The sequence below is a fragment of the Mustela erminea genome, chromosome 6 (assembly GCF_009829155.1).
Source record: "Mustela erminea isolate mMusErm1 chromosome 6, mMusErm1.Pri, whole genome shotgun sequence".
Classification (NCBI taxonomy): Eukaryota; Metazoa; Chordata; class Mammalia; order Carnivora; family Mustelidae; genus Mustela; species Mustela erminea.
Window position 1 is genome coordinate 10,056,101 of NC_045619.1, and position 27,506 is coordinate 10,083,606.

General features: G+C 59.0%; 1 protein-coding gene across 2 annotated transcripts; it reads right to left on the reverse strand.

Annotated features, from left to right (window-relative positions):
- Window positions 1-463: 463 nt before the first annotated feature.
- MICALL1 (MICAL like 1) lies at window positions 464-27,123 on the reverse strand. 2 transcript variants are annotated; one of them, XM_032346316.1, is made up of 16 exons: window positions 26,541-27,114; window positions 22,471-22,519; window positions 21,867-22,008; window positions 17,516-17,604; window positions 16,236-16,378; window positions 14,022-14,470; window positions 13,309-13,366; window positions 12,056-12,447; window positions 9,883-10,298; window positions 7,423-7,557; window positions 6,765-6,891; window positions 6,537-6,627; window positions 6,293-6,366; window positions 3,710-3,824; window positions 3,487-3,533; window positions 464-2,339 (listed from the first exon to the last, which is right to left on the reverse strand). In XM_032346316.1, exons 1-16 carry the CDS (start codon window positions 26,684-26,686, stop codon window positions 2,218-2,220), a joined length of 2,595 nt encoding a protein of 864 aa, XP_032202207.1. In that variant the 5' UTR covers window positions 26,687-27,114; the 3' UTR covers window positions 464-2,217. The 2 variants fall into 2 exon arrangements, with proteins under 2 accessions (XP_032202207.1, XP_032202208.1); XM_032346317.1 differs by lacking the exons at window positions 464-2,339; window positions 3,487-3,533; window positions 3,710-3,824; ... (1 more) ...; window positions 6,537-6,627; window positions 6,765-6,891 and adding an exon at window positions 6,916-7,301 and having other exon boundaries at window positions 7,381-7,557; window positions 26,541-27,123.
- Window positions 27,124-27,506: the final 383 nt, after the last annotated feature.

Here is a 27,506-nt window from a genome sequence, read left to right on the forward strand (position 1 = left end):
CACAAAGTCCTCACGTCTTCTGACAACCACAAGCCCTGCACTCTCCAGGACTCTTGTCACTTTCCTGTCCCCATACATCAAAACAGTTTGGAAAATTCAACCAACACTTCCACCTGGAGGGATTCGTATAATCCTACAGGCCACATGACCCAAGTTTCCGGTGGCCGAACAAAGATGGCTCCACAGCCTCAGACAGGTTAGCGGAAGGGGGAGCTCAAGGAAGGGCTGGCTCTGGAACATTTCTGTGGGAAGCCTGTGTCCACGTACCCTCCAGAACCTGAGCACAGAGGGTATACCATGATAAGGACAGCTGTCCTCCACCCCAAAGGCCCCCTCACGTAGCCCCAAAACAGCAAACTGGAGAACCCCAGGACACCTTTGGCCCACCCGTGACAACACAGCCTACCCTTGATTTAAATGCAGACTAGTTGCCAATATTTACAAATCACACACACACACAATCTGGATTTCCAGCTTCTTTTGAAAAATGGAAAGGTCTGGCCACACTGAGCCCACATTCCCACAGGCTATGGTTGACTTAAGGAAGGAAGAAATTGCCCCTTAAGAGCTGGGACAAACAACCTCGTTCACCTCAGTCCCCACTACCTGAGTCTCAGCCACCAAGACAGCCTGACAGAGCCACCCCTTGGGTTACACACAGCCTCGTCAGGTATGTGACCCACCAGGCCCCTAAAAGTCTTTGCAGTTGGTGACCAGCTTCTGACCAACAGGCATGTTTGGAAGGAGACCCCAGGGGCTGTGCAGGCACAGGAGACACCACTCCCGGCAGAGGAAGAGTCCTGCCCACCACCAGGCCCTGGGGGCCAAGGTCCCCGGCTGTGGATACCCCACTTGCCCCTCTTAGGCGACCAGAGATGCCTGACCACGGGACATGGCGGAGGCAGGGAAGAAGGCAGAGCCAGCTAAGGGCAAAGTGCCCAAGGCTCGGGGGCACTGGCAACTGAGGTTGTCTCCATTTATTGTTGGTGAGGAGAATCCTCAGGAGTTAATACAGTCCGTACTTTCCCCAGAGGTGTGCTGAGGGAGGGGGCCCTAGAGCGCCCCAGAGAGCCCCAGAGATAGCTTATAGCAACAGTGCTTTGACTGAGGGCTGCTGGACACAAGCCCGTTGTCCCCATCGGCTCCTCCTCTCCCATGGCCATCACGGTGCGGTGAGTGGCCATCAGTCCTTTGGGGGAACAAGTCGGGAGAGAACGGACAACAGTCAGGTGTGAGGAGACAGAAAGGTGATGACCGCACCCAGGAAGACACCCAAGATCAGCCCGGGGCAGCCGGGCAAGTCTGAAGGAGGAGTCAGACTACCATGTGTTCCGTGAAGCACACAGCTCCCTCCGCTAATGCTTGGGGACCAGAACTGCCACTGGGGCCTGTCACCCAGAGGCCCTCTCTGGGGACTCAGCTCCGGGGCACCCACCCTGCTCCAATTCCTGGGAGGCGAGGTTTCCCATGGACCGAGGGGAGATGAGAGAAGCACCTGCTAGAGGTCTGAGGGACAGAGGGAAGAATTTGTCCATCAGGCCCATTCGTGTCTGAGGACAGAGTAACAAGCTCAAACTTAATTAGACTTCATAAATAGAGCTCCTGAGTGAGGAGAAACAGACTCGGGGCCACCTGCACTGGAAAGGAAAATAGGGACTCGGAGCCAGGGCTGGGGTGGGAAGAAGCCGGTGCGGCCAAGCCAGGCTTGCTGGCCTGCCAAGAGCAGCAGGGCCCTGAAGGCAGGAGACCTGGGCCAGAGGTCCACCACGGGCCGACCACATGGGTAGAAGGACCTTCGGGTCAGAACTCTGACTGCTAAGAATCCCATCTGGACATGGTACAGAGGGGAAGAGGGACCCAGGGGCTGCCCGTCCTGGCAGGTGGTGGTGGGTAGGATGCAAGGCAGGGGTGCTACGCCCCTGCTCCTCCCTCCTTGCTCCTTGGGTCCATCCCAGCATCTGGAATCATCAGAACCAGACCGAGCAGGGCTGACCCACAGCTGCCTGCAGCCCCGAGAAAAGGGAAGAAAATTCTTTGGCCCAGAGCAGCCAGAGGACCCTGAGGAGGGAGAGGCTGTCACCCAGAGGCCCCCCTCCCCTGGAGCCATCTTTCCCCAGGACTGATCCTGATGGGAAGCAGGGTGCCCCCCGCAGCGGAGCACAGCTCCTCCTGTGTGTGCCAGGAGAAGGGGAAAGTCCCAGCTGGCTGCCCTCGCTGTTAGCTCTTGTCCCCCGGGGACTTGCTCTTGGTATCCCGCTTGTTTCCTAGCAGCTTCAGCACCTTCATGGTCTTGAACTTCCCCTTCTTCTTGCCCTCGGGTTCAGCCTCCTTCTGGAACTCTGCAGAAGAGAAAGGGGCGCACTCAGCATGTGGGAAGGGGAGTACATCGGGGTGGGCCAGGAGCAGTGACGAAGGCCCAGCTCCGTTCCTCCATCTCGTCTGCGGTCTTGGACATGTCACCTCAGCTTTGTGAACCTGCAGGATGGGGACAGTGTTTTGGCAAGGATCCAGAAATAAACGACCATGAAAGCCATCTGGAGCTTGGAAGCACAGTACAGGTTTATCGTGAAAAGGCCCCGCTTCCCTAAGCCACTGTTCACAGCTCTGGGTGCCACAACATGGACACTGACAGAGCTGGAAGGAACCCCAAAAATATCAGCCTCACCCCTACTTTTCACGAGGTAGCTATGGGCAACTCTGGGCCTTTGGAATGGACTTAAGGCCAGCTGAGCTCTCTGCGGGGGCCAGGCCCGGGGTGAGGAGCCTTCCATGCGCCATCCCTAGACACTCAGCAACCCCCTGCGGCAGACGAGGGGCCTGAGCAGACTGACTAGAGTCCAGACCAAACCACATGGCCACAACATGAGTCCCTGGTGGGACCAAGATGAGAGCAGGTCTCCTGACTCCCAGGCCAGTGCTCTTTTAGCTGTTCTGGGCACCGTCTCCAGTAGGCATGGCTATTTGGGCACACAAATTTTTTTTTTTTTAAAGATTTATTTATTTGAGAGCGAGAGAGAGAACGAGCATGCGCAAGCACCCAGAGTTGGGGGGAAGGGCAGGGGGAGAGAATCCCCAAGTAGACTCCCCGCTAAGCACAGAGCCAGACGCAGGGCTCGATCCACCACCATGAGATCATAACCAGAGCTGAAACCAAGAGTCAGAGGTTTCACTGACTCAGCCACCCAGGTGCTCCTAGCCCACAAACTTCTCCAAGAGCAGATGCAGATGTCAAGGAGGAACTCCTGGCTTCAGGCAACCGCCCTGGCACAGGGTTCCTCGCCCACCGAGCCCTCCCTCTAGCCCACTCTCTCAGCCCAGGCCACAGCACTCCTGGCTCTAGGCTGGCCTGCCTCGCCACACATGGCCCTCTCTTCAAGAAAGAGGCCAAGAGCCTGCACATACCATCCCTGGAGCTCCGGCTCTGACCCTCTGCCCTGGCTGCCCTCCCAAGATTCGGGTGGACCGGAGAGCCAGGAGGGGCCTCACCTTTCCTCCTGATCATGGCTTCCAACATCTTATCTTCCTCCTCCTCCCTGAAATGAGAAAGGGAAGCCCGGTGTCCCCCAGGAGAAAGGACCGGATATTCTCTCAGTCCCTTCCAGCCCGAGTCCTTCCCCCAAGTTAAGGGAGGGTGTGCTGGGATCGCTGAGCCCCTCCTGCAAGGACCCCCCAACTCCCCAGAGTGGGGGAGCCCCTCCCCCTCCCTCACCTCTGCCGGTCCTCGTCCAGGCAGTTGACGATGGCATTGCGCTGCTCGATGAGAGCCATGAGCTCCTGCATCAGCACCTTCTCTCGGCCCCGGTCCTCGTCCGTCCAGTCCTTTTCTGCCCGAGGAGAAAAGTTGGGGAACTGAGCGAGGGGGAAACCCTCCTGCCTTCCCAGGAAGCCAGGGACCAACACCTGACTGCTTAGGTGGCTGCAGACCAGCTCATGCTGAGTCCTGCGAGGACACGAAGGAAGGGACCACCTGGGGGGGGGGTGACAAGTTTTGGAGGGGAATGAAGGTTAAGAGACCGAGGATACTAGGCTGCCTACTGAAAAACTCTTCAAGGGGGCTCCAGGAGGGCGAGCACGACACATGTTCTGCGAACAGAGACCAGCTGTGGCCAAAGAGGCTCCTGCTTCTGCTCATTCATTTATTGATTCAATGAATGTTCACCAGGTGGCTTCTTGGAGGAGGCAGGATTCAGGCCAGGCCTGCTGAGAGTCTCCAAGGGTGGGCTGGCCAGATGGGGCAGAGCTTGGGAGATAATAGGGGACCCCAGGGGTCTTTACACAGTAGAAACAAGGTAACCCAAGGTATATTGGAACCTTAATAAAATGCCATACAGGAAGGCATATTAGAGGAGACAGGACCCTGGGGGTGGTGAGCCCAGCAAGGGGGTGTCCCTGACGTATCCTATACCTGCTGCCCCACCAGCCTCCTCTCAGGACCCCTAGCCACCCCACGGGACCATCCAAGGACCCAGGTGCACCCTCGTTTCCCTTGTACCCAGCCCACAGGCTCCCAGGGGAAGGGTGTCCACACCCAGCCTTCCCTCCACGCCATCTGCCACCACAGGCCTCCCTATCTTGAGCCCCCCAGTCCTGTTCCAATGTCCTTACACCTCACCTTGCCAGAGCTCGGGAGCAGGTGGCCCAGCACAGTTCTGGGGACAGCATGGGAGTCATCATCCCAATTCACATCCTTCGGCTACTTCCCAAATATGGGGCCTGGGGAGGTCCTATCCCTATACTATATGGGGAAACTGAGGCTCAGGGAAGTTAGGGCCTTAGCCAGTGTCACACAGCAACGGTGGAGCCAGCCTTTAATCCTGGGTAGCCTGACAGCCCCAAGCTACAGCCCTTATGGTATCTTATGGGTCCCTAACCGACCTGGGGCCTTATAAACCAGCCTCACCATGCAAAAGCAACCCCAGGGACAGGATGACAAGGCCAGGACACGCAGCCATCACAGAGAAGGCTGGAGAAGCCACACAATAAACCCAGGGCCAGGCTGGCCTGGGGTACAGGGGACTGCACCAACTCCAGCCACATGGCGTCGCTGTGGCGCTCTCTGCATGGGGGCCGTGCCCGGCCTCCAGATGTGGGAATGACTCACAGGGGACAGTGGAATGGCTTCCAGAGACACTTCTGCCTCTGGGTCTTATCCCGCCTCCCAAGTTCCCTAGTCAGTGAAGAGACAGGGCCACTGTCCCAGCAGGCAGGAGGGGGTGTGTGAGCTGAGACAGGCCAAGTCAGAGGCAGGGATGAGAAGCCCAGTGCCACCACCAATGGGTAAGACTCAACCTCTGGTTCTCCATTTCCTCATCTGTGAAATGGATACAGTGAGACCCACTGTCCAGGCAGAGGAAGTAGTCAAAAGCCTGGCTCCTGTGGTCTCTCTGCCCAGCTGTGGCTCAACTACACATCAGGGCCACAGACCCCAGCTGTGGCTCAACTACACATCAGGGCCACAGACCCCACCTCAGTCACGTAATAACCATCAACCACCAGCCCCTTCGGGGGCACCAGGTGTTGCCACATCCTCTATCTCCTGTTCCAGGAATTCCCTACAGGGTGGGTACTTTCGCCCTGTCTTACACCTAAATCCACTAAGGCTCAGTGAGGCTAAGAAACCTGCCTAGCTCCCCCTTACCCCAACCCCACCCTGTCCCCTGCCTCCAACACATTTGTGGTGGAACCCCGCAGAACACGGGATGATACGACTCCACACCCAACCCCTCCAGCCGCAGCTCCACCATTCTGAGCCCATCCCGCCCTGCACCCCCAGAGTCCTTCTGAGCCACACTGTACATTGGATCCTTCCACCTTCTCTCCCACCACTGCTAAAGTCTGACCACGCTCTGGCCTCATAGCCATGAACCCCGAGGTGCCTCTGCTGTCACTCACTCATTTGGGGCAGCCTGGGGCCCTGGAGCCTGAAGGCTCTCCCCACTGGGGACCCATCTACCCCCAAGTTCCAAGAGAGGGAGAAGCCAAAACAGGTCAGTCTGGTCCTGGGCCTGGCGCTCTCTGCAAGCCTGTCATCCCTGATGCCACAGGAGACCACACCCCCACACTGGCCACGCTGTTTCTGCTCCTGCCATCATTCAAGCCTATTTATCACCTGCTATGACCCAGACAGCACCTTCTGGACCTCTCCCCGCGGCGGGGCCCTGTTCCCAGAGCTGGCCTATGCGTCCCCATTGGGGTTCTGTCTCCTCCCCAGCCGCGAGGGTAAGAACTGGGCCCACTAGTCAATGTCACAGCCCCTGGCAGGTGCCAGAGGAGCGCGTGGCGCTACGCTCACCTGGCTTGTTAAGGAGGCACCGGAGCTCGTACTCTACGTCCGCCTGGCGCTGCTCCAGGTTCTGCTGCTTGAAACTGGAGGGTGGGTACAGCCAGGTGTTAGCCCCGCCCCACAGAGGAAGCCCCGCCCCGCCCCTCGCACGGCTTCCCTGCCCTATGCGGTCAGAGGAGGGAAGGCAGGAAAGATATCCGTGCTGAACTCCACGGATTCCGGGGGAGCAGACGGCCGAGGGGTCTGCACTCACACATAGATGAGCTCGGACTCCCGCCGCACCAGCAGATGCTTCTCGTGGATGAGCTTGAACCAGTCCACCAGCATGTCATCCTCGCGGCCCTCTGGAAGCCAGATGCCCACTGAGGCCAGGGCTGGCAGGACTTGCAGCCCTCAAAGGAGCCCCCGGTGGAGGGAAGGTCCCGCCCCCCCAAGCCTCGCCCCCCCGACCAGGCCCTCCCAGCAGCTCCCCACACCACACCGTTCACTCCGCCCCGCAGCTTCTCCTCCAGTAGGACTCCACGGTGTTCCAGGGCATCCAGCTGGCGCTCGATCGTGTCCATCTCTCCGTGGATGTCCTCCTCAGGGATGTACTGGTCGGCCTGGACCTGCCCGACAACGCCCCGGTCACCGGAAGAACGGCCCATCCCTCCCACCTGCCCGCTGCCAGGAGTTTTGCCATTCTTCGGGCCAGCACTAGCCTGCCCATTCCCACACCCGAGCCGGGCCAGGTGCAGGACCCCGGTTCGGGGAAGGGCCACTGTAGAGAGCGCCCCTACCCCTCCAGGCCCCTGGCCCCAGCTGGGAAAGGCACACCCAGAGGGAGGATCAACCTCCTGCCTCCTGTGGCATCCCCTCCCCCTCCTCTGCCATTCCAGAAACAATATCACTGGAGAACACTCTAATCTGTTTAACTCAAAGTGTATCATATGAGTGCTTTGATGCTTGAACTATTATTAGTAACCAGTGAAATGTCAGTCTGCTCAAAATCCCGCTGGCTGCAAGTTAAACCCTCCCTTCGGGCCCCCCAAGGGCCCCTCTCTGCAGCCCCGGAGGGCAACTGCCCAGAAAGCCCATCCTCTCACGAGTCCCACAGGACACCTGAGGCAGCCGAGCGCCTGCGGACTGCCGGCCAGTACCTTACGCTTGATGAGCGGGAAACCGTGTCCTGGGGCCGGCGGCCTGGCCGGCTTGGAGCCCTTGGTGGTCTTCTTTGTGGTTGGGGATGCTGTGGGTGATGCCTTCCGGTTAAAAGGGTTCTCCTTGCAAGAAGACTAAAGGCAGGGAGAATGGCAAAGGATAAGTCTGGTGAGGGGGCAGTGAGACACCCCCACCCCCGCCCGGGCAGCCTGACTACATGGGACTGGGGCCTGGAGCCTGGGAGGAGGCAGCCCAGGCAGAGAGAGAGAGAGAGAGAGAGAGACCCTCCCAGCACTCCGTCTCTGGTCCACTGGGGCATTCGACAAACATCTCCATTTCCAAGGACCTCCCACCTCCCGTCCTACACTGGATCCCTTTAGACATTCTTGTTCTCCCAAGCTCTCTGCAAAATGGGTACTGTAATGCCCGTTTTATAGCTGAGTATACTCAAGGCCAGAGAGGTTAATTAATTGGTTCAAGGTCATGCACTTCCTAAGAGCCCAAGCTAGGGCCAGGACAGCCATCTAGTACCAGAGGCAGTGGTCAGGACGTGGAGTTTAGGGCCAGCCAGTTATGCTCGCTCACTCAGGCCTCACAACCCCCGCTCTCAAGCAGGGACTCTCAGGCTCAGGGAGAGAAAGGAAGCTCCTGGCCTGGGTCACCCTGCCAGGAAGTATGAAAGCGGGATCCCACCTTCCATCTGGCCAGGAGATGGAGGAAAAGAGTAGCTTCCTTCCTTCCTGTCCAGGAAACACCCCTCCCGTCTGTCTTCCCTGCACTGCAAGCCCCACCCCCCAGCCCTGCTTCAGTCCAGCTTTCCGCAGAGACCCCGTCCCCTCTGAGGCAAGCACAGCCAGATAGCCCCAGCCCTGGGACTGGGCCTCGCCGCCATGCGGGCAAAATGTCCTCCAACGGCACTTTCCAGCTCGTCCGACACAGAGATGTGGTGATGGGCCCCAAGGAAAGGTCTCACTCAAGGCCAGCAGTGCTCCCAGGAATGTTCACTCAACCTTCTCCTAAGCAGGTGAGGGAGGCTGGCGGAGCCCTGCTCACCTACACCGCACCAGCCCATGGAAAGAATCCTTCAGGCTGGCAGTGGCTGCCCTGGGGTTTCTGAAGCATAAGTACGAGGGCCTGAGTCCAGGCAGGGCAGGGAGACAGAGGCTGGTTCCCAAAGGGCAGCACCCATAGGGGACCCAGCAGGGTATTAAACAGCCCGAGGCACCCAAGGTCCCCAAGGGTTCTCAGCCTTTCACCACAGACTCTGTCAAGCCACCCAGGACACACACCCAGGACAGAAAAATGATGTTTAAAAGGCGCTGCCTGGGCGCCTGGGTGGCTCAGTGGGTTAAGCCGCTGCCTTCGGCTCAGGTCATGATCTCAGGGTCCTGGGATCGAGGCCCGCATCGGGCTCTCTGCTCAGCAGGGAGCCTGCTTCCCTCTCTCTCTCTCTCTCTCTGCCTGCCTCTCTATCTACTTGTGATCTCTCTCTGTCAAATAAATAAATAAAATCTTTAAAAAAAAAAAAAAAAAAAAAAAAAAAAGATAAAAGGCGCTGCCTGACGGTAGAGGGAAGGGTGTCCAAAGTTGATCTCTTGCCCAACCTGCCACCACCAGGGAACCCTGGGCCTCCTCAGAGCAGACTGAGGCCCCCAGAAGGGGCAGGACCTTCTCAAGGTCACACAGCAGGCAGGTGGCAGAGCTGGACAGGAGGGTGCAAGGCCAGGCCGGGGCAAGGGAGATGTCTGAAAGGTAGGAGCTAGACCCATAGCTCAGCCTGCTCCCCAGACTGATCCCCCGTCAGGTCCATCAGCCCGAGACTACAGCCACCCCACCTGAGCTGGGCCGCACGAGCCCTGGGCCCTCAAGGGCTGCAGAGTGTGCACAGATGCGGACAATCAGTACCAGGTGGCCCAAAAGGACTGTGGCTACAAGAGAGGCCCTTGGGAACCAGATGCCCAGAGGAGTGTCCTGACCCCTGACGACCCCCGGTTCCTGGCACGGGACTGAGAAGCAATGACACGAAGAGCCACAAAGGTCACCTGGAGAACAAGCTCCTTGAGATGGGTACCCCAGTCCCCTCTGCCCCCGAGAGGAGATGGAGTGCCAGGAGGCCTGGGTGGGGGGGCCCTCTGGCATAAACAGGCCTCGTGAACAGAGAGGTGGACAGAAGGATGTGGAGTTGGATGGTGGCTGGGGGACTGGATCCCCGACGGGCACGTATGTGGGACGGGCAAGTAAACAGGTGACCAGGTGCATCACTATATAAAGGGTTAAGCAGGTGGACAGGTGACTCGATGGGAAGGACGACGGACGGATGAGTGCGTGCCTCAGTGAGTGGAGCCACAAAGGGGCAGAAAGACACAGCCAAGTCAGACGCCAGCAAAGACGGAAAACCCTGGACATTCCTGCCCTGAGACCAGACAGGCCAGCGGCTCTTAGCAAGGGGAAGGACTCACCTTTACTTGGAGCTGCGGGGACGAGGTTCCCGGGGAAGGCACGGGGCTCTTGTCTCCAACCAGCAAGAGAGGGGTGGGGGCCGCGCCACTGCAGGGCTTGGCGGGCTGGGGACCCGGGCTGCCCCTCGTGCCGGGGGCAAGGCCAGGGCCAGCCTGAGGTATCTGGTCTGCGCTGGGCTGCACCAGTTCCCCAGAGGAGGACAGGGAGGAGTGGGTGGAGAGGCTGGCAGAGGTCCCAGGGGTGCCGGGGGCATGGACTGCAGGCTCTGAGGAGCTCTTGGGCACAGCTGGTGGCTCCAGAAGCTCCCCAGAGGGGGTCTGGCTGGAGCTCTCAGAGGACAGGCTCTCCACGCTGAGGGCCGGCGACGGGGTCGCGGAAGGCGGCTCTGAGTGTGACAGGCGGGCGGTGTGCAGAGCTGAACGAACAAGTAAGCATGTGAGCGCCCCGCAAGGAGGCATAGCCTCACCTACCGCCCTCCCCTCTCCGTAGGGAGTTTCCATGTGCCCACAGGCTGAGGCCCAGAGAACAGCGAGGGCATGATGGGACCAAGGTCCGCAGCCGCCAAATCATCAGCCTTCAGCCCCCACACTTTGGGACCCGGGGCGCCACCTCGGGGCACGTCTGTAGTCCTGGGTTCCCTCCCTGCCTCCACTTCCCCTCCCGTGTCTGATCTGATCCAATGCCAAACCCAGTGGAGGAGGCGAGGCTGCAGGGGAGGGGAGGACACACAGAGTCCGGGCTGGCCCGTCCTGGGCCTCGGCCTGGCGGGACAGGGGAGGAACTGGAAGGCCTCGAAGCAGCCGCCGGACCTGGCCGGGCGCCGCCCTATGCCGCTTTGATGCTGTGGGTGACGGAGACACCATGCTTCGAAGCCTTGCCGTCTGTGTTTTCCAGATGAGGCAGCAGGCTCAGAGGGCAGGCACTCGGCTGGCCGGGAAGGGCTGGAGCAGACACAGCCCTGTGGGACTCGTTACTCGGCATCCCGCTGCTGCCCACCCGCCGTAGCTACAAGACCCCGGGGGTTCCAGCAGGGGCCACCTGAGCACCTGCTCCCAGGCATCTCTCATGCGCTCTCAGACCCCCTGTCCGAGGGGCTCCCGCTGAGGTCCTGGAGGCGGCCGTACACCAGCCATGATGGAAGGTGACCAGCCCTAAGGCCTAAGAAGCCCCCAGGATGGTGACAGACAAAACCTACAACGAGGGGCGCCTGGGTGGCTCAATCAGTGAGCGTCTGACTCTTGATCTCAGCTCAGGTCCTGATCTCAGGCTGGTGGGATCGAGCTCCGCATCCGGCTCCATGCTCAGGAGGGAGGCTGCTTCTCTCTCTGCCCCTCCCCCCACCTCTCTCTCTCTTTCTTTCCCTGTCTCTCTCTCTCAAATAGATAAATAATTTTTTTTTTTTAAGATTTTCTTTATTTACTTGAGAGTGAGAAAGTGAGAGAGAGCATGAGAGGGGAGAAGGTCAGAGGGAGAAGCAGACTCCCCGTGGAGCTGGGAGTCCGATGCGGGACTCTATCCCAGGACTCTGGGACCCTGACCTGAGCCAAAGACAGTTGCTTGACCCACTCAGCCATCCAGGCACCCAGATAAATAAATCTTTAAAAAAAAAAAGCAGCACACAGAGCCTGGATGAGAGGGCATGCTAGGTGCAGGGAGGCACAGCGCCCCGAGGCTGACCCGCCACCGCCATCCTCCAGATGGGGACGCTGAAGGCCAAGAGAGGAAAGGACCTGCTCAAGGTCACACACAGGCAGGTCATGGCCCATGGTGCCCGGCGAGAGGAGGGTAGTGACTAGTCAGGCCTGAAGCAAACCGCGGCAGTGCTGAGCCCCTCAGCAGTGGGACACACACTGGATCCTCACGACACCTCACTGTGAGGAGGGCTACGGAGGGCTGGGAGTGCAGAGTGTGGAGCCCCCGGCCTCCTTCCTGTCCTGTCGAATCCTGCCTCCACCACTCCAGCACTCCGTGGCCTTGGGCAAATCCCCTGCCCTCTCTGGGCCTGCTTCTTCACCCACGAGACAGGTGCATGCTACCCAGCCCGCAGGTGTGCTCTCGAATTAGCTGAGAGGACCCACATAGCACCTGACCTGGCAGGACCCCCCCACCACCACCACACAGCCGTCCCCAGCCCAGCACTTCATCAGGAAAGCTCCAGGAGATGGCACTCACCGAGCGGGGATGCGCTGGGTGCACGGGGCGCGGGGCGCTTCTTCGTCTTGGGGCTGCTGGTGGGGGTGATGCCGTACCAGGGATGCAGGGACTTGGGGGTGACCTCCGCCGAGTGAGCCAGGGCAGGGCCCGCGGCCGGACTGGGTGCCGCTGGGGACTCCTCCTCCTCCTCCTCCTCCTCAAAGGGGTTGTAGGGCTTGGGCTCCGGGCCCGCTGTCACCTGGCTCTGCTCCTCCTGGCCCTGGCTCTCCTCCGTGCCGCCATTCACCACCCGCCTGCCTTCCCGGCTCGGAGGTCCAGGGCTGCTGCTCGGGGGGAGGGGGGCTGGCTTCTTCCTGGGCTCTGCCTGCACCAGTGTGATCCATGGGGGGTCTTTTCTGGGGGCTGGTGTCCTGGAGGGAGGTGGGAAGAGGCAGACACCATTGGTGGTGGGCGGGGGGGAGGCAGGCAGCCTCTTCCTGTCCCTGGATAGTTTTAAGTCCATTTCAAAGAAAGTGGATGAGAAACTGTCCGCATTTCTCCGAGTCCAGCGGGGTCAGTCTGGGCTCAAGGCTAAAGTGGACTGTTACGGTCACAACCCAGCGGGGCCCCGTAAGGCCCAGAGAGAGTGAACCCTCAGCCTCCATCAGCCCGGCCCAGGAAAGGAGGCACAGGGGCTCTCTGTGTGAGGCTGAGAAAGTCACCTGTCCCCTCACCATAGCCATTCACTGGGACAGGAATCTTCACAAGGGTTAGTGCTGATGGAGCATTAACTAGTGCCACAGCTGGGGCCCACTCTCCCCCTCAGAGACCACACAGGGGAAGAACAGCTCCAGAACAGCTGGAAACAGCTGTCTACGCGCAGGACGCAGGGTCCCAGGCTGGAGGGCCTGGGCCAGGCACACAGCAGACGGAGCTTTTCGGGGTCTTTCTAGACTCAGCTGCCAGTTCTCACAACAGCTCCGTGAGGGAGGCCTAGGTGTCCCGTGTCATAGAGCAGCGGGGGCGGGGAGAGGTCAAGGGGCTCCAGGGGCCCTGTCTCTACCAGGACTACTCCCCACAGGAGTAGGGGACCCCAGGGGAGCCTCGGGGAAGGAGATGTTGGCACAGCACTCAGCCCCGCTGTCACCCACCCAGAATGAGCTTTGCACGACCTTGGGACGGTGTGCTGGTGAGTCACCACAGAAGCCTTGCCCACCCGCCAGACGCCAGCGGCACCCCCATGCTCAGCATGAGGGCCTCCATCACGGGAAATCCTCTCCGAGCCAGCCTACCTTTCTGACAGCTTGGGTGTCCCTCTCGGCTTGGGGACAGGGGGTTCGTGCAACCTTCCTAGATGGGAAAGGAGAGTGAGACAGGCCTTCTTCATGGGCGGCTGCGGGCACCAGCGAGCCGCGGCGTGCCCTCCTGGCAGAGCCGGGACTGTAGGTGGCCGTGGCGAACTCCCCCGGCACCTTGTACCTCCCAGCACTTGGGGCGATTAGATAAGCACGAAAGGTGACAGGTAATGGTCACGTGCGCAAGGCCAGGATACCCGGACACCCCATAGGCATTTCAGCCAAGAAAGGGAACCCAAGTGTCCCTTGGACATTTCCCCAACATGGACAGGAAACACTGCCTGAACTCAGCCCAGCCCCAGTGTCACCTCCTGCTCAAAGCCTCCCCTGACCCCCCGAGTGTCCTCCGTGAAACCCACAGTAGCCTCTGCTTCCCCTGTCTTAACAGACTTCCACATTCTATGGACATCCCTGTCTGTGCTTGTCTCCCTGCTAAGACTGGCAGGGCCTTGAAGGCACAAACAGGCCTGAACAGAATCTGTCCCCAGGGCCCAGCTGGGGCCTGGGCTCAGAGCAGCCCCCCCTCCCCGGTGTATGTGGAACTGAACAAGGCTCAGAGAACACGGACACACAGATACTCCCAACCACACACACATTTAAACACGAGACGCACCCCAGCAAGTGCCCCCCCACCTCAGACCCGTGCTCACCATTTACTAGGCCGTTGCTGCCACCCTGCTCCGCCAAGTTCTCGTGCTGCAGGCTGGACCGGGGCCGGGGTGTGGGGGGCGTCAGGGCTGGGCTCTCCGGGGCCTTCCTCGGGGCAGGCGTGGGGCGGCCGGCTGGGGAGCTACTGCCCAGCTCCTGTGCTTTGCTTGGAAGCCGGGGCTTGGTGGGGATCTGGGGCCGGGCCTCGGGGCTGGCCTTGGGGACATCCGCCTCAGCCCCTGCGGGCGCACTACGACCCACACCGCCTCCGTCCACATCCTTGACCTCTTCTGCAAGTTGCTGCTGCTTTGGCTGCAGAGGGGGCCCGGACGTGGCCCCTGACCGCCCCCCGGGGCCCAGCCTGGCACAGTGCTCCACGCACACGAAGGTGCCTTCCTCAGGCCCACTTTTGTAAGCCCCAGGGAGCAGGGTGCTGGAGCACTGCCGACACCTGCCAGGGAGAAGGTGGGGAGGGGGCTTCAACGGCGCCCGGGACACTGGCTCCTCCTCCCCAAGGAGTCACGGATGTTCCGGCCCGCCCTCCTCCCACCTGCCCGCCCAGATCCTGCACCCGGGCCTTCCCACAGGAGGAGGCAAATGTAACTGCCAGAAGTACAGAACAAGAAAATCACAATCAAGCAACATAAATTGTGAAACAGCCTCTGGTTTGTGCTGCAAGAGGAAGCAAAGGTTTGCCCCTGCGCGGGGGGACGAGCCAGTGCTGAGGCGGTCGGCCACCGGCAGCTCAGGTTGTCAACCAAGCAAGGTGTTTTGGTGTTGTTTTGTATGAAACAGAATGTCTTGCACAAGAAAGAATATGCTGTTTTTCCAGGAAATTCTAATTCCTGTTGCGTGTCTGTTTCCATGGGGCCTTATTCCGGTCTGTATTCACAACTGCTCACAGGGTCCAAGGCATTTTTTTACTGGGGGTCCCTGGAAAAAGTCCTTAAAATGTTGTCCTCGTGGCCAGATGTCAGTATGTTAGTACAATGGTGCCCCTGGGGTTCCAGGCCTGCACTCACACCCACACCCACAGACACACACAGAGACACAGACAGACACAGAGACACACACTAACCCACAATCTAATGCATGTTGGAACTCAGTTGCTGGCTTCCCTTGACTATTTCTTTTCTTTTCTTTTTTAAAGATTTTATTTATTTATTTGACAGAGAGAGACACAGCGAGAAAGGGAGCACAAGCAGGGGGAGTGGGAGAGGGAGAAGCAGGCTTCCCACAGAGCAGGGAGCCCGATGCGGGGCTTGATCCCAGGACCCTGGGATCATGACCTGAGCCGAAGACAGACACTTAACGACTGAGCCACCCAGGTGCCCCAACTATTTATTTTCTGATTGCTTTTTCGCAACACATAAAATGTTTTCAGGGGCACATTAGTCAGTTAAGTGTCTGCTTTCGGCTCAGGTCATGATCCCGGGATCCCTGCACGGGGCTCCCTGCTCAGTGGGGAACCTGCATCTCCTCCCTGTCACCGCCCCCTGCTCCTGCTCCTGCCTCTCTCACACTCTCTCTTGCTCACGCTCTCTCTCTCAAAGAAATAAAATCTCTTATAAAAATGTTTTCAGGGGCGCCTGGGTGGCTCAGTGGGTTAAAGCCTCTGCCTTCAGCTCAGGTCGTGATCCCAGGGTCCTGGGATCAAGCCCCGCATAGGGCTCTCTGCTCAGCGGGGAGCCTGCTTACCCACCCACCCCCACCTGCTTCTCTGCCTACTTGTGATCTCCGTCTGTCAAATAAATAAATAAAATCTTTAAAAAAAAATGTTTTCAGACATGTTCTAAGTTATTTGTCTTTTCCCTGTCTCTCATTCCATTTTCTTTAAACCTGGCTTCTTCTGGGAGCTACACATGGAAAGCAAGCTGTTATTTTAATTTTTTTAAAAAATCCTTTCTATTTTCAAGGGCTTCTAAAGCAGCTCCTTAATCTCATGAGGTCATTCGCCTCAGAGAGCTTGGGGCAGGAGGCAGAACCCCTGAGCTCAGCTCCTCTGATCCCACGACTGACGAGGCTTCTCCCCTCACTAAGCCTCAGTTGGCTCATCAGTAAAATGGGTTGATAAGCACGATACTCTGGAAGGAAGGGCCCCGTAGTGTGCCTGGCAGACTGTGATGCTGAGTCCACAGAAGCTCCCTTCCTTGGTAATAGGGTGTTAGGTGGGGTTCGCCCCCCATCCTCCCCACCCTGCTCCCACAGCCACTCACCGGAAACAGTGGCGGTGGTAGAGCTTGCCCTCGACCAGGGAGCGCTGGACCAGGTGCACATGCTGCTGGCAGGCGGCGCATGTGCTGCTGGGGGTCCGCTGGGCACCTTGCTCAGACAGGCTGCCCGACGACAGCTCCTCGCCCTGCAGGGAACGGGGTGAGCAGAGGGGCGTGGGGCTGTGCTCACCAAGCTCCCTGCTCTAGAACAGCCCCCTCCCCCTCTAGCACCCACTCTCCCCCGAGTGCACACGAGCTCCACGGTGCTAATGCACGTCATCAGAGCCCCAGGGCAGCAGAGGAAGGGACGGGGTCGCCACTTTGCGGATGAGGAAACTGAAGCCCAGAGCAAAGGGGAAAGACTTGCTCAAGGTCACTGAGTCAGAATGGAAACAAAAGTCCTGACTTCCAGTTTCTGGGGCCCTCTCTGCCAGAGACGGCTCCTGGCTGTCTAACCTCCCTGCCCCTCTGCCATCCCTGCAGGTCGCCCGCCCCTGACGGGTGACCTCCTTTTACGCCCACCTCATCTGCCTTCTCTGCCTCCCCTCCTAGAGCTGCGGTGGGTTTAAATCCCAGGCCCTCCACTTCCAAGCTCTGTGACCCAGAGCAAGCTGCTCACATCTCTGGACCTTAGGTTCCCACCTGCCGATGAACTCCTCTGACCCCTGCCTGTGTCAGCCCCACGTCACTGGGCACCCACACCGGCCAGGATCCCCGGCCCTCAGGAGCTCCTCCAGCAAGGACAAGCGGGGGAGCAGGTGGGAAAAGCCCTCTGCGCCCTGCGACGTGCTACCCCGATATGAAGGGCTGGAGTCTGTCCTCTCAGCATCTTGGGGCGGGGCACTGGCCTTGGACAAATGACCCTCGGGATTCTCATCTCTCTCTCAGGACTCCTACCGCCCACCTCCCAGGGTTGTTGAGAGGACAGAACAGAATCATGCTGGGAAGCTGAAAGCTCTGTGTGCACAGGAATCAAGGGGAATATTTGCTACATTCCATGTGTAAATCCAGTCAAGTCAAGGCCAGGGTGACAAAGTCAATGCGACAGACTGTCCAATGCCCCCCTTCCCAGGCCTGGAAGCTCTTGATCTCGCCCCAAGCCCCAGAGAAAAGAATGGAGCCCCCTGCCCACAGAATGGGGCCGGAATCTGGCCCACGTCCCCTCAGCCACCCTTGCCACTGCACTGAGGCTCTACTTCCGAAGCCAAGGGGAAAGGACCTAGAATGAACACTGCAAGGGTACCCACACAGCCTGTCCCCGCAGCCCCTGGGCACCTGCCTACCTGAGCCCTGTCTCCTGGTTCTGCTGGAGTAGGTGCTTCGGAGGGCGGGGAGGAGGGTGCCTGGGCCTTTCCAGGTGATGAGACACCAGCTGCCAAGAAACAGGAAAGAGACCCTAAGAAAGGTGGAGACCCCCGGGGCCCAGAAGGCCCCCAGCCGGCCTACCACTTGAACTCCACAGCTATGGCTTTTGGGGAGAGCACTCAACAGCCAGGACCAGAGCTGGCTCCCCGCTCCTCACAGGGCAGAAGACACCTCCCCTTCCAAGCCAAGCGCCAAGGGCAGGCTGCTTAACCTCCCCGAACCTCCATAAAGTAGGGCCGTGAGTCCAGCCACACAGGAGTGATGGAAAGGCTGAGGCCAACAGTACAGTCATGGCAGGAGGTACCCAGCATGTGGCAGGACCAGCAGCTTCCTTCCCACCAGCGTAAGGGGACGGGAGGGAAGGAAAAGCGAGAAACCGCGCGGTGCTGGCCGGAAGGTTCGGGAAAACAGGCTGGTGTGGCTGCTCTCCCTCAGAGCAGAAGAAACTCAGCCACCCCAGCCCACGAGCTCCCTCGGAGACCCCACTCGCTCCCTTATTACTTCAGCAAATATTCACGCATCACCTCCTGTGTCCCCAGTGATCAAACTAAAAAATGAAAATCCAGAAAGCCATAGACCCCAATATTACTGTTCGATGATTTTAGGAATAAAATCCAAGTTCCCTACTGTCGTCTAAAATATCATTTACCAAACTAGTTAGTGGACCCTGAAATCCATTTAGTGGTTACAAGCAACACATTTAAAAGGTGAAAGAGAAAATATCTTCACGCATCACAAGGGGTTGTGTTGTCTTTTTTTTTAAGGAAGCCCTCCGCCCAACGTGGGGCTTGAACTCACGACCCCAAGTGTCGCACGCTCTACCTACTGAGCCAACCAGGCACCCCTGCGTGTGTCACATGTTGTAAGGGGAAGAATCGTTTCCTGAAACTTGTTTCAGGGACACACGTGTGCATGAACTTGGCCTCTGATGGGAATGTGTGCCATGAGTCATAGCCAGAAATTTTGGAAGCTCACGACCTGGTCATCAAGGACCACTCCCCACCATCCCTCTGTCCTCATCCCCTCCTTTCTGCTCAGTCCCCTGAAGCACACGGGCCCCCTGCTAGCCCTGGCCTGGAACATTCCTTCCCAGATCTTCAAATGGCCTCCTTCTTCTCCTCATTCAAGGTTTAGCTCAAATGTCACCTCCTCAGAGAGGTCCTCCGTGACCACTCACCTGGAACAGCCACTTCACCTTCCCGCTGCTTTTTACACCATTGTTTTGTCTCCTTCACTGGACTCCTTTGAAACTATACTACCTCTTCATCTGTGCTCGCTCGCTTTCTCCCTCCTATTCTCGGCTCTCTCCCCAGCACCTAGCACAGTTCCTGGCACATGGTAGAGGCTCAATAAATATTTGTTAAATGAGTAAGGACCAGGTGCCGGGGTTATGTAGCTGGGAACCGGACACAGATGGTCTGCAGGGGAAAAGGGAGGAGTGATCCAAATATTATGACCAGAGTCACCTGTCATATGACCTGTCATATGAACACCTATGACCTGTGTTCACCACAGGGCAGGAGGCCACCAGAACACCTGGGGTAAATCAGGCCAGGCTGCATAGAGGAGGCAAAATGTGAAGATTAGAGGATGGGTAGGAAAGAATGTTTGTGAGTGGAAGACGTGGAGCAGAAAATAGAGTGTGGGGTTGGAGGATCACCAGGGAGAAAGGCTGAGTGGAGAAGGAATGCGATATATTCAAAACACAAAAAATTCAGTATGCCTACAGCTGGGGCAGTGAGTAGCTCAAGGTTAAGTGGGGAGAGACCCTCAGGGGCCCCACTAAGAAGCTGGACTTGGGGGGTGGTAAGCGCCCAACTCTTGATCTCAGCTCAGGCTGTGATCTCAGGGCTGTGAGTTCAGGCCCCACGCTGGGCCCCAGCTTGGGCACTTAGCCTACCCAAAACAAAAACAAAAACAAAAAACAAAAGCTGGACTTTATCCAGGTAACAGTAGCCCTGCCCCTGTGACTGCCGATTTCACACAGCCGCTGGGCGTCCTTCACTCACTCTGGTTCCAGACCATGATGTGGCTCCTGGAGGGCAGGATCAGCTGCTGGGCCCAGGGTCATGGGCACCATGGAGCCTGGCGCAAGCGAACACAGCACGGTGCTGTGTCTTAGCCAGGGTCAGGCTTCAGAGCCACCCGGTCCAGGGAAACTCAAGTCTGGTTTAAATTGCCCTTGAAATCCTTCTAGTGGCCCAGAAAGCACAGAACAGGACCATCTGGGGGAGTCTAACAGCCAGCTCTGCCTCCGGGGTGGGAACGCACTGCTGCTGTTTCCTTTGGCGGAACAGCAGGCAGAATACAAACGGTTCGTATTTAGAAGCCAAGTTGTATGAGAAGCACAGACTGTACCTTTATCAATAAGAACCCCCGCAAGCCCAGGGGGTGCTCCCTCCTCCCCAGCACGGCTAGGAAAGCTGGGCCCACCAGGGCCACCCTCATCCCAGGGTGCCCCGCAAGAACCCAGGAACAGAGCGGGCACCATCAACAGTACTGTGGGGGCCCCTCCCCAACCCTCCCACCTCACAGGCCCCCAGAAGGGTGGGCCTCCAGAAAAGAGCTTAGTTGGAAGACATCAGGGTTTGGAGACAAGCAACCCTCCTGAAGGTAAGACTGAACCATGATTCTAGGTAAGCAAGCTACACTCTAACCAATGAAATAAAGAAGTCATAATAATGTTAACCTTGAGTCCTAAGTAAGGGCCAGACACAGGTTCACATTTCCTCGCTCATGCCTCACATCAACCCTAAGAGGTGGGCACTGTTCTTCACTGCATCACAAAGGAGAAACTGAGGCAGACAGGTGACCACGGTGGCCCACTGTTACCCAGACAGTCAACAGCAGCCTATGCTCTTAATTTCCACCTTATTGCCTCTCACCAAAGAATCAGCGGATGGGAAATACTTTCATTTTTGTTTTCTGTTAGAACACATAATGTGTGGGGCGCCTGGGTGGCTCAGTCAGTTAATTGGCTGCCTTTGGCTTGGGTCATGGTCCCAAGGTCCTGGGATTGAGCCCCGCATCGGGCTCCCTGCTCAGTGAAGAGCCTGCTTCTCCCTCTCCCTCTGCCTGCTGTTCTGCCTACTTGTGCTCTCTGTGTGAAATAAATAAAATCTTAAAAAAAAAAAAAAAAAAACACTCATAATGTGGGATGCCTAGGTGGCTCAGTCCGTTAAGTGTCTGCTTTCAGCTCAGGTCACGATCCCAGGGTCCTGGGATCGAGTCCTGCATGGAGCTCCCTGCTCAGTGGGGAGTCTGCTTCCTCATCTCCCTCTGCTCCTTCCTCTGCTTGTTCTCTCTCTCTCTGACAAATAAATTAGTAAAATCTTTAAAAAAAAAAAACACACACACATATAATGTTATTTGTTCAACTATAATACTGACCTGTATCACGGGGGGGGGTCAAGTAACAGATTATCTTAATTTTTATGCTCTTTGCTATGTTCTACATGTTCTATAGTAAGCATGTTTTGCCCTTAATAAGAAAAAAATGACTTTGTAGAACACTTTTTCTTAAAGAGACAGGCGGAGACTGTCCACAGGTAGAGCCAAGGCAGGAGGGAGGACCGAAAAGGGACAGGGTAGGGGTAAGGCCCCCAGGGACCCAGCACAGGTGTCAGGACACCTGGATTCTGGCCCCACCATTCAGCTTTCCTGTGGCATGACCTTGACCTTCTTGCTTCCCCTCTGGACCCATTTCTTCTCTGCAGAAGGAGATCCCCAAGAGATTCCTGCAGAAGGATGCCCCAGGCGGGAAGCTCAGGAGCCACCCAGTGACCCGACTCAGAGCAGAGAAGCGCCCTGTGGCTCCCTCAATGCCTCCGCCCGCTCCCCAGCCTCTCAGTTCTCAGACCTTGAAGGTCATTTCTGGGGAAGACCGCTGCACCACAGCCCCACAGGGCCACTCGCTGGCTTTGGGGGAAAAGCCCCAGGGAAGTGTCTGTACACAGGAAGTGAGGGGGTGGGCGCCAGAGAGGGGAACTTGCCCGCTTTGTCTCCCCACCTGTATTTCCTTCAGTGATGGGTTTTGGGCTTTGTGCCAGTAAGACTGTGGGTGGCACAAACGCAGCGAAGGCCCCCAGCTGCACCCCCGGGGGCCCAGCACAGTGCTGTCTTCCTCGCTATGTATTATGAGGACTAAATGAATGATCCAGTGAATAAAGGCCATGCTGCCTCCTGGGCTGAGGAGCTCAGAACACAGCCAGGCACCTCCCAGCCCCACCCCCAGTGCCGGCCTCCCAGAACAGCTCTGCCCCCTCTCACCTTGGCCAGGGCTGGCGAAGTGGTGGTAATACTGGGACACGTAGGTCATGATGCTGAGGCAGTCGGGGACACTCATGGAGACCATGTCACTGGGGTCCAGGAGAGCGGGGATCCCCAACTCCTTCTCGGCCACTTCAAAGGCCTGGGGTGAGGGCAGGTGTAGGGGTGGGGGGCGGGCAAGGGTAGGAGTTGGGGTGGGGAAAGGTTGGGGGGGGTAGAGGCAGGGGTGGGCAAGGGGAGCAGGTGCAGGGGTGGGGAAGGTGCAGGAATGGGTGCAAAAACAGTCAGAACAGGAAGAAGAGGAGGAGGCAGGGTTAGGGTGAGTGGCCCTTAGCAGAGGCCCAGCTTCCAGCAGTGGGATAAAGGGTCCAGGACTAGGGGCTCCCCTCAGCTCTGGCGCCACAGGGTGACTCCGGGGAAGGGGTGGGCTGGTGTTCCAGGCACAAAGGGGCCAGACGGAAGAGGAGGGTGGGGAGAGGGGCAGCCAAGGCCCCAGTGCAAAGCAGCTTCTGGCCTCAGCTCCTACTCTGCAACACCCCTGCCCCCTCGCCCCGCCCAACACGCACTCACAGCCTCCAATGCTTCCCTCTGTCTGGGGACTCACCAAACGGTTATTCTCGAAGACATTGTCCTTGGAAAGCGAGTCAAAATCTCTGCAAGAGGTAAAGGGAGGGAGGAACACTGAGGAGGTGTGGGCAGGGGTGTGGAGTCTGGGAGGAAAGGAGCTGACCTCATCCCAGCCTGCGTGGGCCTCAGCAGGCTTGGGGGAGGGGTCTGTGGACGGCCCACGAGGAAACTGAGGCAACAAGCCGGGTCTGCCAGGTGCAGGAAGGAGCATGAGCTCAGGGCCCCCTGAGGCATCCTCGTAGAGGCTCGAAATCACTCTGAAGGGGTGGGACTCAAGTCCAAGCTTTCAAGTTTAAGATCCCTTCTCTCCAGGGGCCAGAAAGCCAGGTCCTGAGTCAGCAGCAGACAAGACTGAGACCAGGACTAAGGTTTGTAATGACAGGGACGTCCCCGGATTGCTGACCTCACACTGGACACTGTGCTGAGCTCCTGCCGGGAGTCTGTTCTCATGGCAACTCTCCTGGGAGGTACTGACCCCATTTCACAGATGGGGACACTGAGACCCAGACAGGGGAAGACACTTAGCCCTGAGAATCCGCATTTCTGGCTCTTCCAGTGCATATCAGAAACCCAGAGAAGCTGGGTTACCGATTTGCCCAATCCCCAACCCAGCACAGAGACGAATGTTGTTTAATGGGGCTAAGAACAGAAGAACAAGTTTGAAACCCATATTCTAGAACTACGGACACTAACCCTCTGGCCGACCGGCTCGGCTGCTCCTGGGGCCCGCTTTCCTTGGGGGAGCACTAAAGGGTTTCCCAGTGTCTAAGCTGGGACAGGTGAGAGGCAGCAGAGCCAGCCGCGGGGAACCCCAGCCAGAGATAGCTGGCCCCCCTGCTGGCTCTATTTACCGCGAACCCCCCCATCCCCTAACCCCCTATCCTCACCCCTAGTCCCCTACCCCCTTCCCCCCACCCCAGTGCTACAGGCTGCTCAAGTGCCTGAAGGTAGCTTTCTGGCTTGGCAGCCTCCTGGGTGCACCCAGCCAACGCCTTGCCCTTCTATGGCTGCAAACTGAAGCCTTGACCCTCCCACATCGTTGGCGGGCCCAGAGGCCTGAGCAGGCAACACGGAGTCCAAGGTCAGGGTCTCAGCCTCTGCTCTTCCAGGCCTGGCTGTGCGACCTTAGACAGGCCGGCAGCCTTCTCTGCCTTCATCTTCCCATCTAGAGCGGAGGAGCTCTAGCACCCACCGCCAGGTTGGTGGGGAGGGCTGGTTGAGTCTGGGCTTGGGGAAGGGCAGGCCTCGCTGCCCTCCTCCTGCCCCCACACTGATCCAGGAATGGTCCAGGTAGGAACGGTGGGCAGAAGCAGGAAACGGTAGCCTGAGAACCCTAGAGGGAGGTGCCCCAAGGCCGGATGGACTGGGACAGAGGAGCTGACTAAGTATGAGCCCTTTTGCCACCTCTGGCCAAGCTGCTTCCCTCCCCATCCACACACACCCCCCACCACCACCCCCGCCCCTACCTCACCCGAAGCTGGGACCCTAAGCCCTCTCGCTTTGCCACTGCCCAAGAGTGTGACCACAGGCAAGTTATTTAGTCTCTAAACCTCAGCTTCCTGGTCTGTGACACTGTGAACAGATGAGGGGACACAAGCCCAGCCCCAACAAAGGCTAGTTTGGAGACCAAAGGAGACAAAGGCAACTTCTCTCAGCAGATAATTTCAGTCTCCCCGGCAGTGTTCTGGAAGGCTGGGTGTCACGTTTTGTTCGCCAGTGCCCCCAACACCCTATGTAATTCCTGGTACTTAGTAAGTGCTCAACAAATGTTGATTGAATGAATAAATTCCAGAAACAGTGTGAAAACTGCAAAAACCCCAGAGACACTGGTTTTTCCTGCAGCTTCTTCCCCTCCCCCATCCCTGTCCCTAATGGACATCTGGGCTTTGGTAACACAGATATTTTCTGAGAGTTTTCAAAAGCCGGGGAAGTTCTATTTGGCCCTGGGGGAGATGAAGTACACAAAAATGAAACCCATATGGTCGCTGCCCTCAAGGGAGCTTAAACAGGCCTGGATTGGGGGTGGGAGGGCCAGCAAACAATGAACCAGGCCCTCCAGCTTGGCAAACCCCACCCCTCCAGCAGAGGTGAGGCCCCAACTCCAACAGCTTGAACTTCTTCAGATGATTCTTGCCGCTGTCCCCGCCCTCATAGAGAGCCTCCCTATGCCTCCTGTGGCAGCTGGGCCTCAGTCTGTCTTCTGTACAATGGGCTAGTAGCTCCGGGCCATCGGCCTCTCCCAGTCCTCCCTGCCCTGAGCCATGGGCCCCAGCAGTGCTCCCTCCCAGGGCTCGGCTCAGGTGGCCCCCTCCAGCCGCGGGACCACCCTTTCCTCCAGCAGCACCCGGCTCCTGCTCTCTCCATTACGGTGCCAGGCCCAGCACACAGCAGCCACTCTGTAAATACTGCTGAATAAAGAAAGGGCTAACATACACTCATCACACCCGACTGTCTAATCACACAACTTACAGTAACTCAGGTTAATTGAATGCTCGTTGCCTCATATAACCCTCACAACAGTTCTGTGGCCTAGATCCTATTATTAACCCCACTGACCAGCTGAGGAAACTGATGTCTGCAGGGGCCCAGTGACTGACCCCAGGTCGCACATCTAGAACACGAAGGAGCTGAACGAAGCCAAACAGCCTGGCGAGCTCAGGCCCACTGATCCCCTTAGCTGGACACGGAGGTCCCTTCAAACACTGGCCCTGTCCCCTGCCTCCGGCCTCCTGCCTCACTGCCTGCTTCCCCAGGCGAAACAGAACACCCCTTGAGCCCTCTGCTCCAAAGCAGGGGTCCAACCTGGGCACCCTTCTCCATTCTTCCATCTCCCACTCCGGGGCTGTCCTATCCCCATCCCGTGCCGGTGACCTGCCCCACAGCAGGTGGAAGCCCAGGGAATGTCTCCACCTCATCCCCTTCTCTTCTGCAGCCACATCCTCCAAAACCCTCTCCTCCACGGCCCCACACAGAGCCCGCCCCAGCACCCAGACATGCTAGCACACAGTACAGACCCCCAAAGACCGCAGACCCAGCCAGGCTTGGGGAGCCCTGTCGGGGGCACTGTTGGCAAGAGAGGCAAGGACCAGGTCTCTGAGTCTCAAGTTGCAAATGAGACAGGCACCCAAGGAATGGTGGGCCCCCGCTTAATTTTCAGTCTGTGTTGGATGAATGAGTGAACGAGTGAGAGGTTCCAGAGCCCACGGCGGGGGAGCTGAGAGAGAAGCCCCAAGTCCACTGCTCTGGGGTCTGAATAAAATTTTCCAAGAGAACTTGTTTGGGTAGCTGTAGCTGGGGGTGAGAAGGGCCCATTTCACACAGTGAGACACGGGGCGGGGGGGGGGGGGGGGGGGGGGGGGGGCTCTGGCTGTCAGTCAGACCTTGGGACCCTTCACTCAGTCTCCGTGGCCCACTGAGGACCTCAGGGCTGTGGGGCACACATTTGGGGGGCAGATTCGTATCCTAACTGGGGTGAGAGGTAGGCAGGGCTTGTCTATCCATTCATCCAACCATTAACCTAGGATCTCCTCTGTGTCAGGCACCATGCTAGCGCCCTGCAGACAAGTCCACATGGGGGAATCAGAGAAGTCAGCAAGAGGACCCCCCCACACGCACACAGAGGGACGGGCCTCAATGCCTCGCGAGGAGGAGGCTGCTCAGTGCGCCTGTTTGAGAGCACCGTCGTGCGGGAAAGGCCCACGGTCCCCAAGGAGGGCTAGGTGTCCCTTTGGCGGAAATCGGCGCCCTGTGGGCGGGGCCAGGGCCCTCGGTGCAAGGACCAGTATGGGGGGCAGGTTCAGTGTCCCAGTGGGCAGGGGCGGGGCCTCGTGGGGGAGGGGTCCCCCGGGGGACGGGTGCTCGGTGACCCAAGCGAGTCGTTGAGGGCCCGTCCTCAGGGTGGGCGTCTCGGTCTCCGGGGGGCGGCGCCTCCCACAGCCCGGGCTCCGCGTCACTGAGGGGGGCGGGGGTCCCCAGCTTTGGCCCGCGCCCCCCGGCGCCCCGGCTCGCCCGATCTCCACCCTCTTCTCCCCCACCCCCGACACTCACAGCAGGTCCGGCCGGTGCCGGTGCAGGATGGCGCAGAAGGCCAGGCCGTCCCGGAAGGAGCTGCTCAGGTCGCGGATGTCCACGCCGCGGTAGCCCTCGCACTGGCGGCGGCACCAGGCCAGCAGCGCGCCCCGCGGCCCCGCCATGAGCCGCGCGGGGCTCGGGACCGGCTCTGGGCGCCGCCGGGATCGGGCTTCACCCCCGGACCCGGCTCCGTCCGGTTTCCGGCGGTGGCTCCAGCTCCGACTCCTGCGCCGCTCCGAGCTGTAGGCGCCGACCCGCGGGCGGCGGGCGCAGGGCGGGGAGGAGGCGGGGCCGCGGCCTCGGTGTCCGCGCTCCGGCTCCGGCGCGGGGTCCGGGCTGGGCTCGCAGCTCCCGGCCCGGCCCTGCCCGGACCTGCCCGAGCAGCCGCCGCCCGCGCGGCCCGGCCCGGCCCGGCCGCCGCCTACTCACCGCCGCCCGCCCCCCTCGATGTGGGCCGGCCGCGGGCGCGGGTGCGGGCGTCCCGCTGGCTTCGGTCCCCGCCCGCTGCCACCGCCGCCGCCGCCACCGCCGGGAGCGGGGGCCTGGCGCCCCACCCAGCGGCGGCTCCGCCCCCAGACGCGCCCCCGCCCGCCCGAGGGCCAGACACCGCGCAGCCCCCCTGCTGGGCGATCGCGGTCACCGCTCTCCCTCTGGAACCTCTCAAAGAACTCCGGGACAGCCCCTGGACCCCTCACCCACTGCCAACTCGCCCGTCCCACAATGACTTCTCCACCCGACGACCTCCACCACGCCGCCCACCTGGAATTCTCCTTTCTCCCAGCCCGCCTTCTTCCCACTCTGGCCTAAGGACCTCCAGATCCCCCACCCTGACTTCTCTAAACCCACTCACCTCTCCTGCCTGAAACTTTGGACAGGCATTTCCCGCGCCTCAGGCCAATCAGGCAGTTCCCCCGCTGACCCCCAAAGCACCCCCAGAGGGCC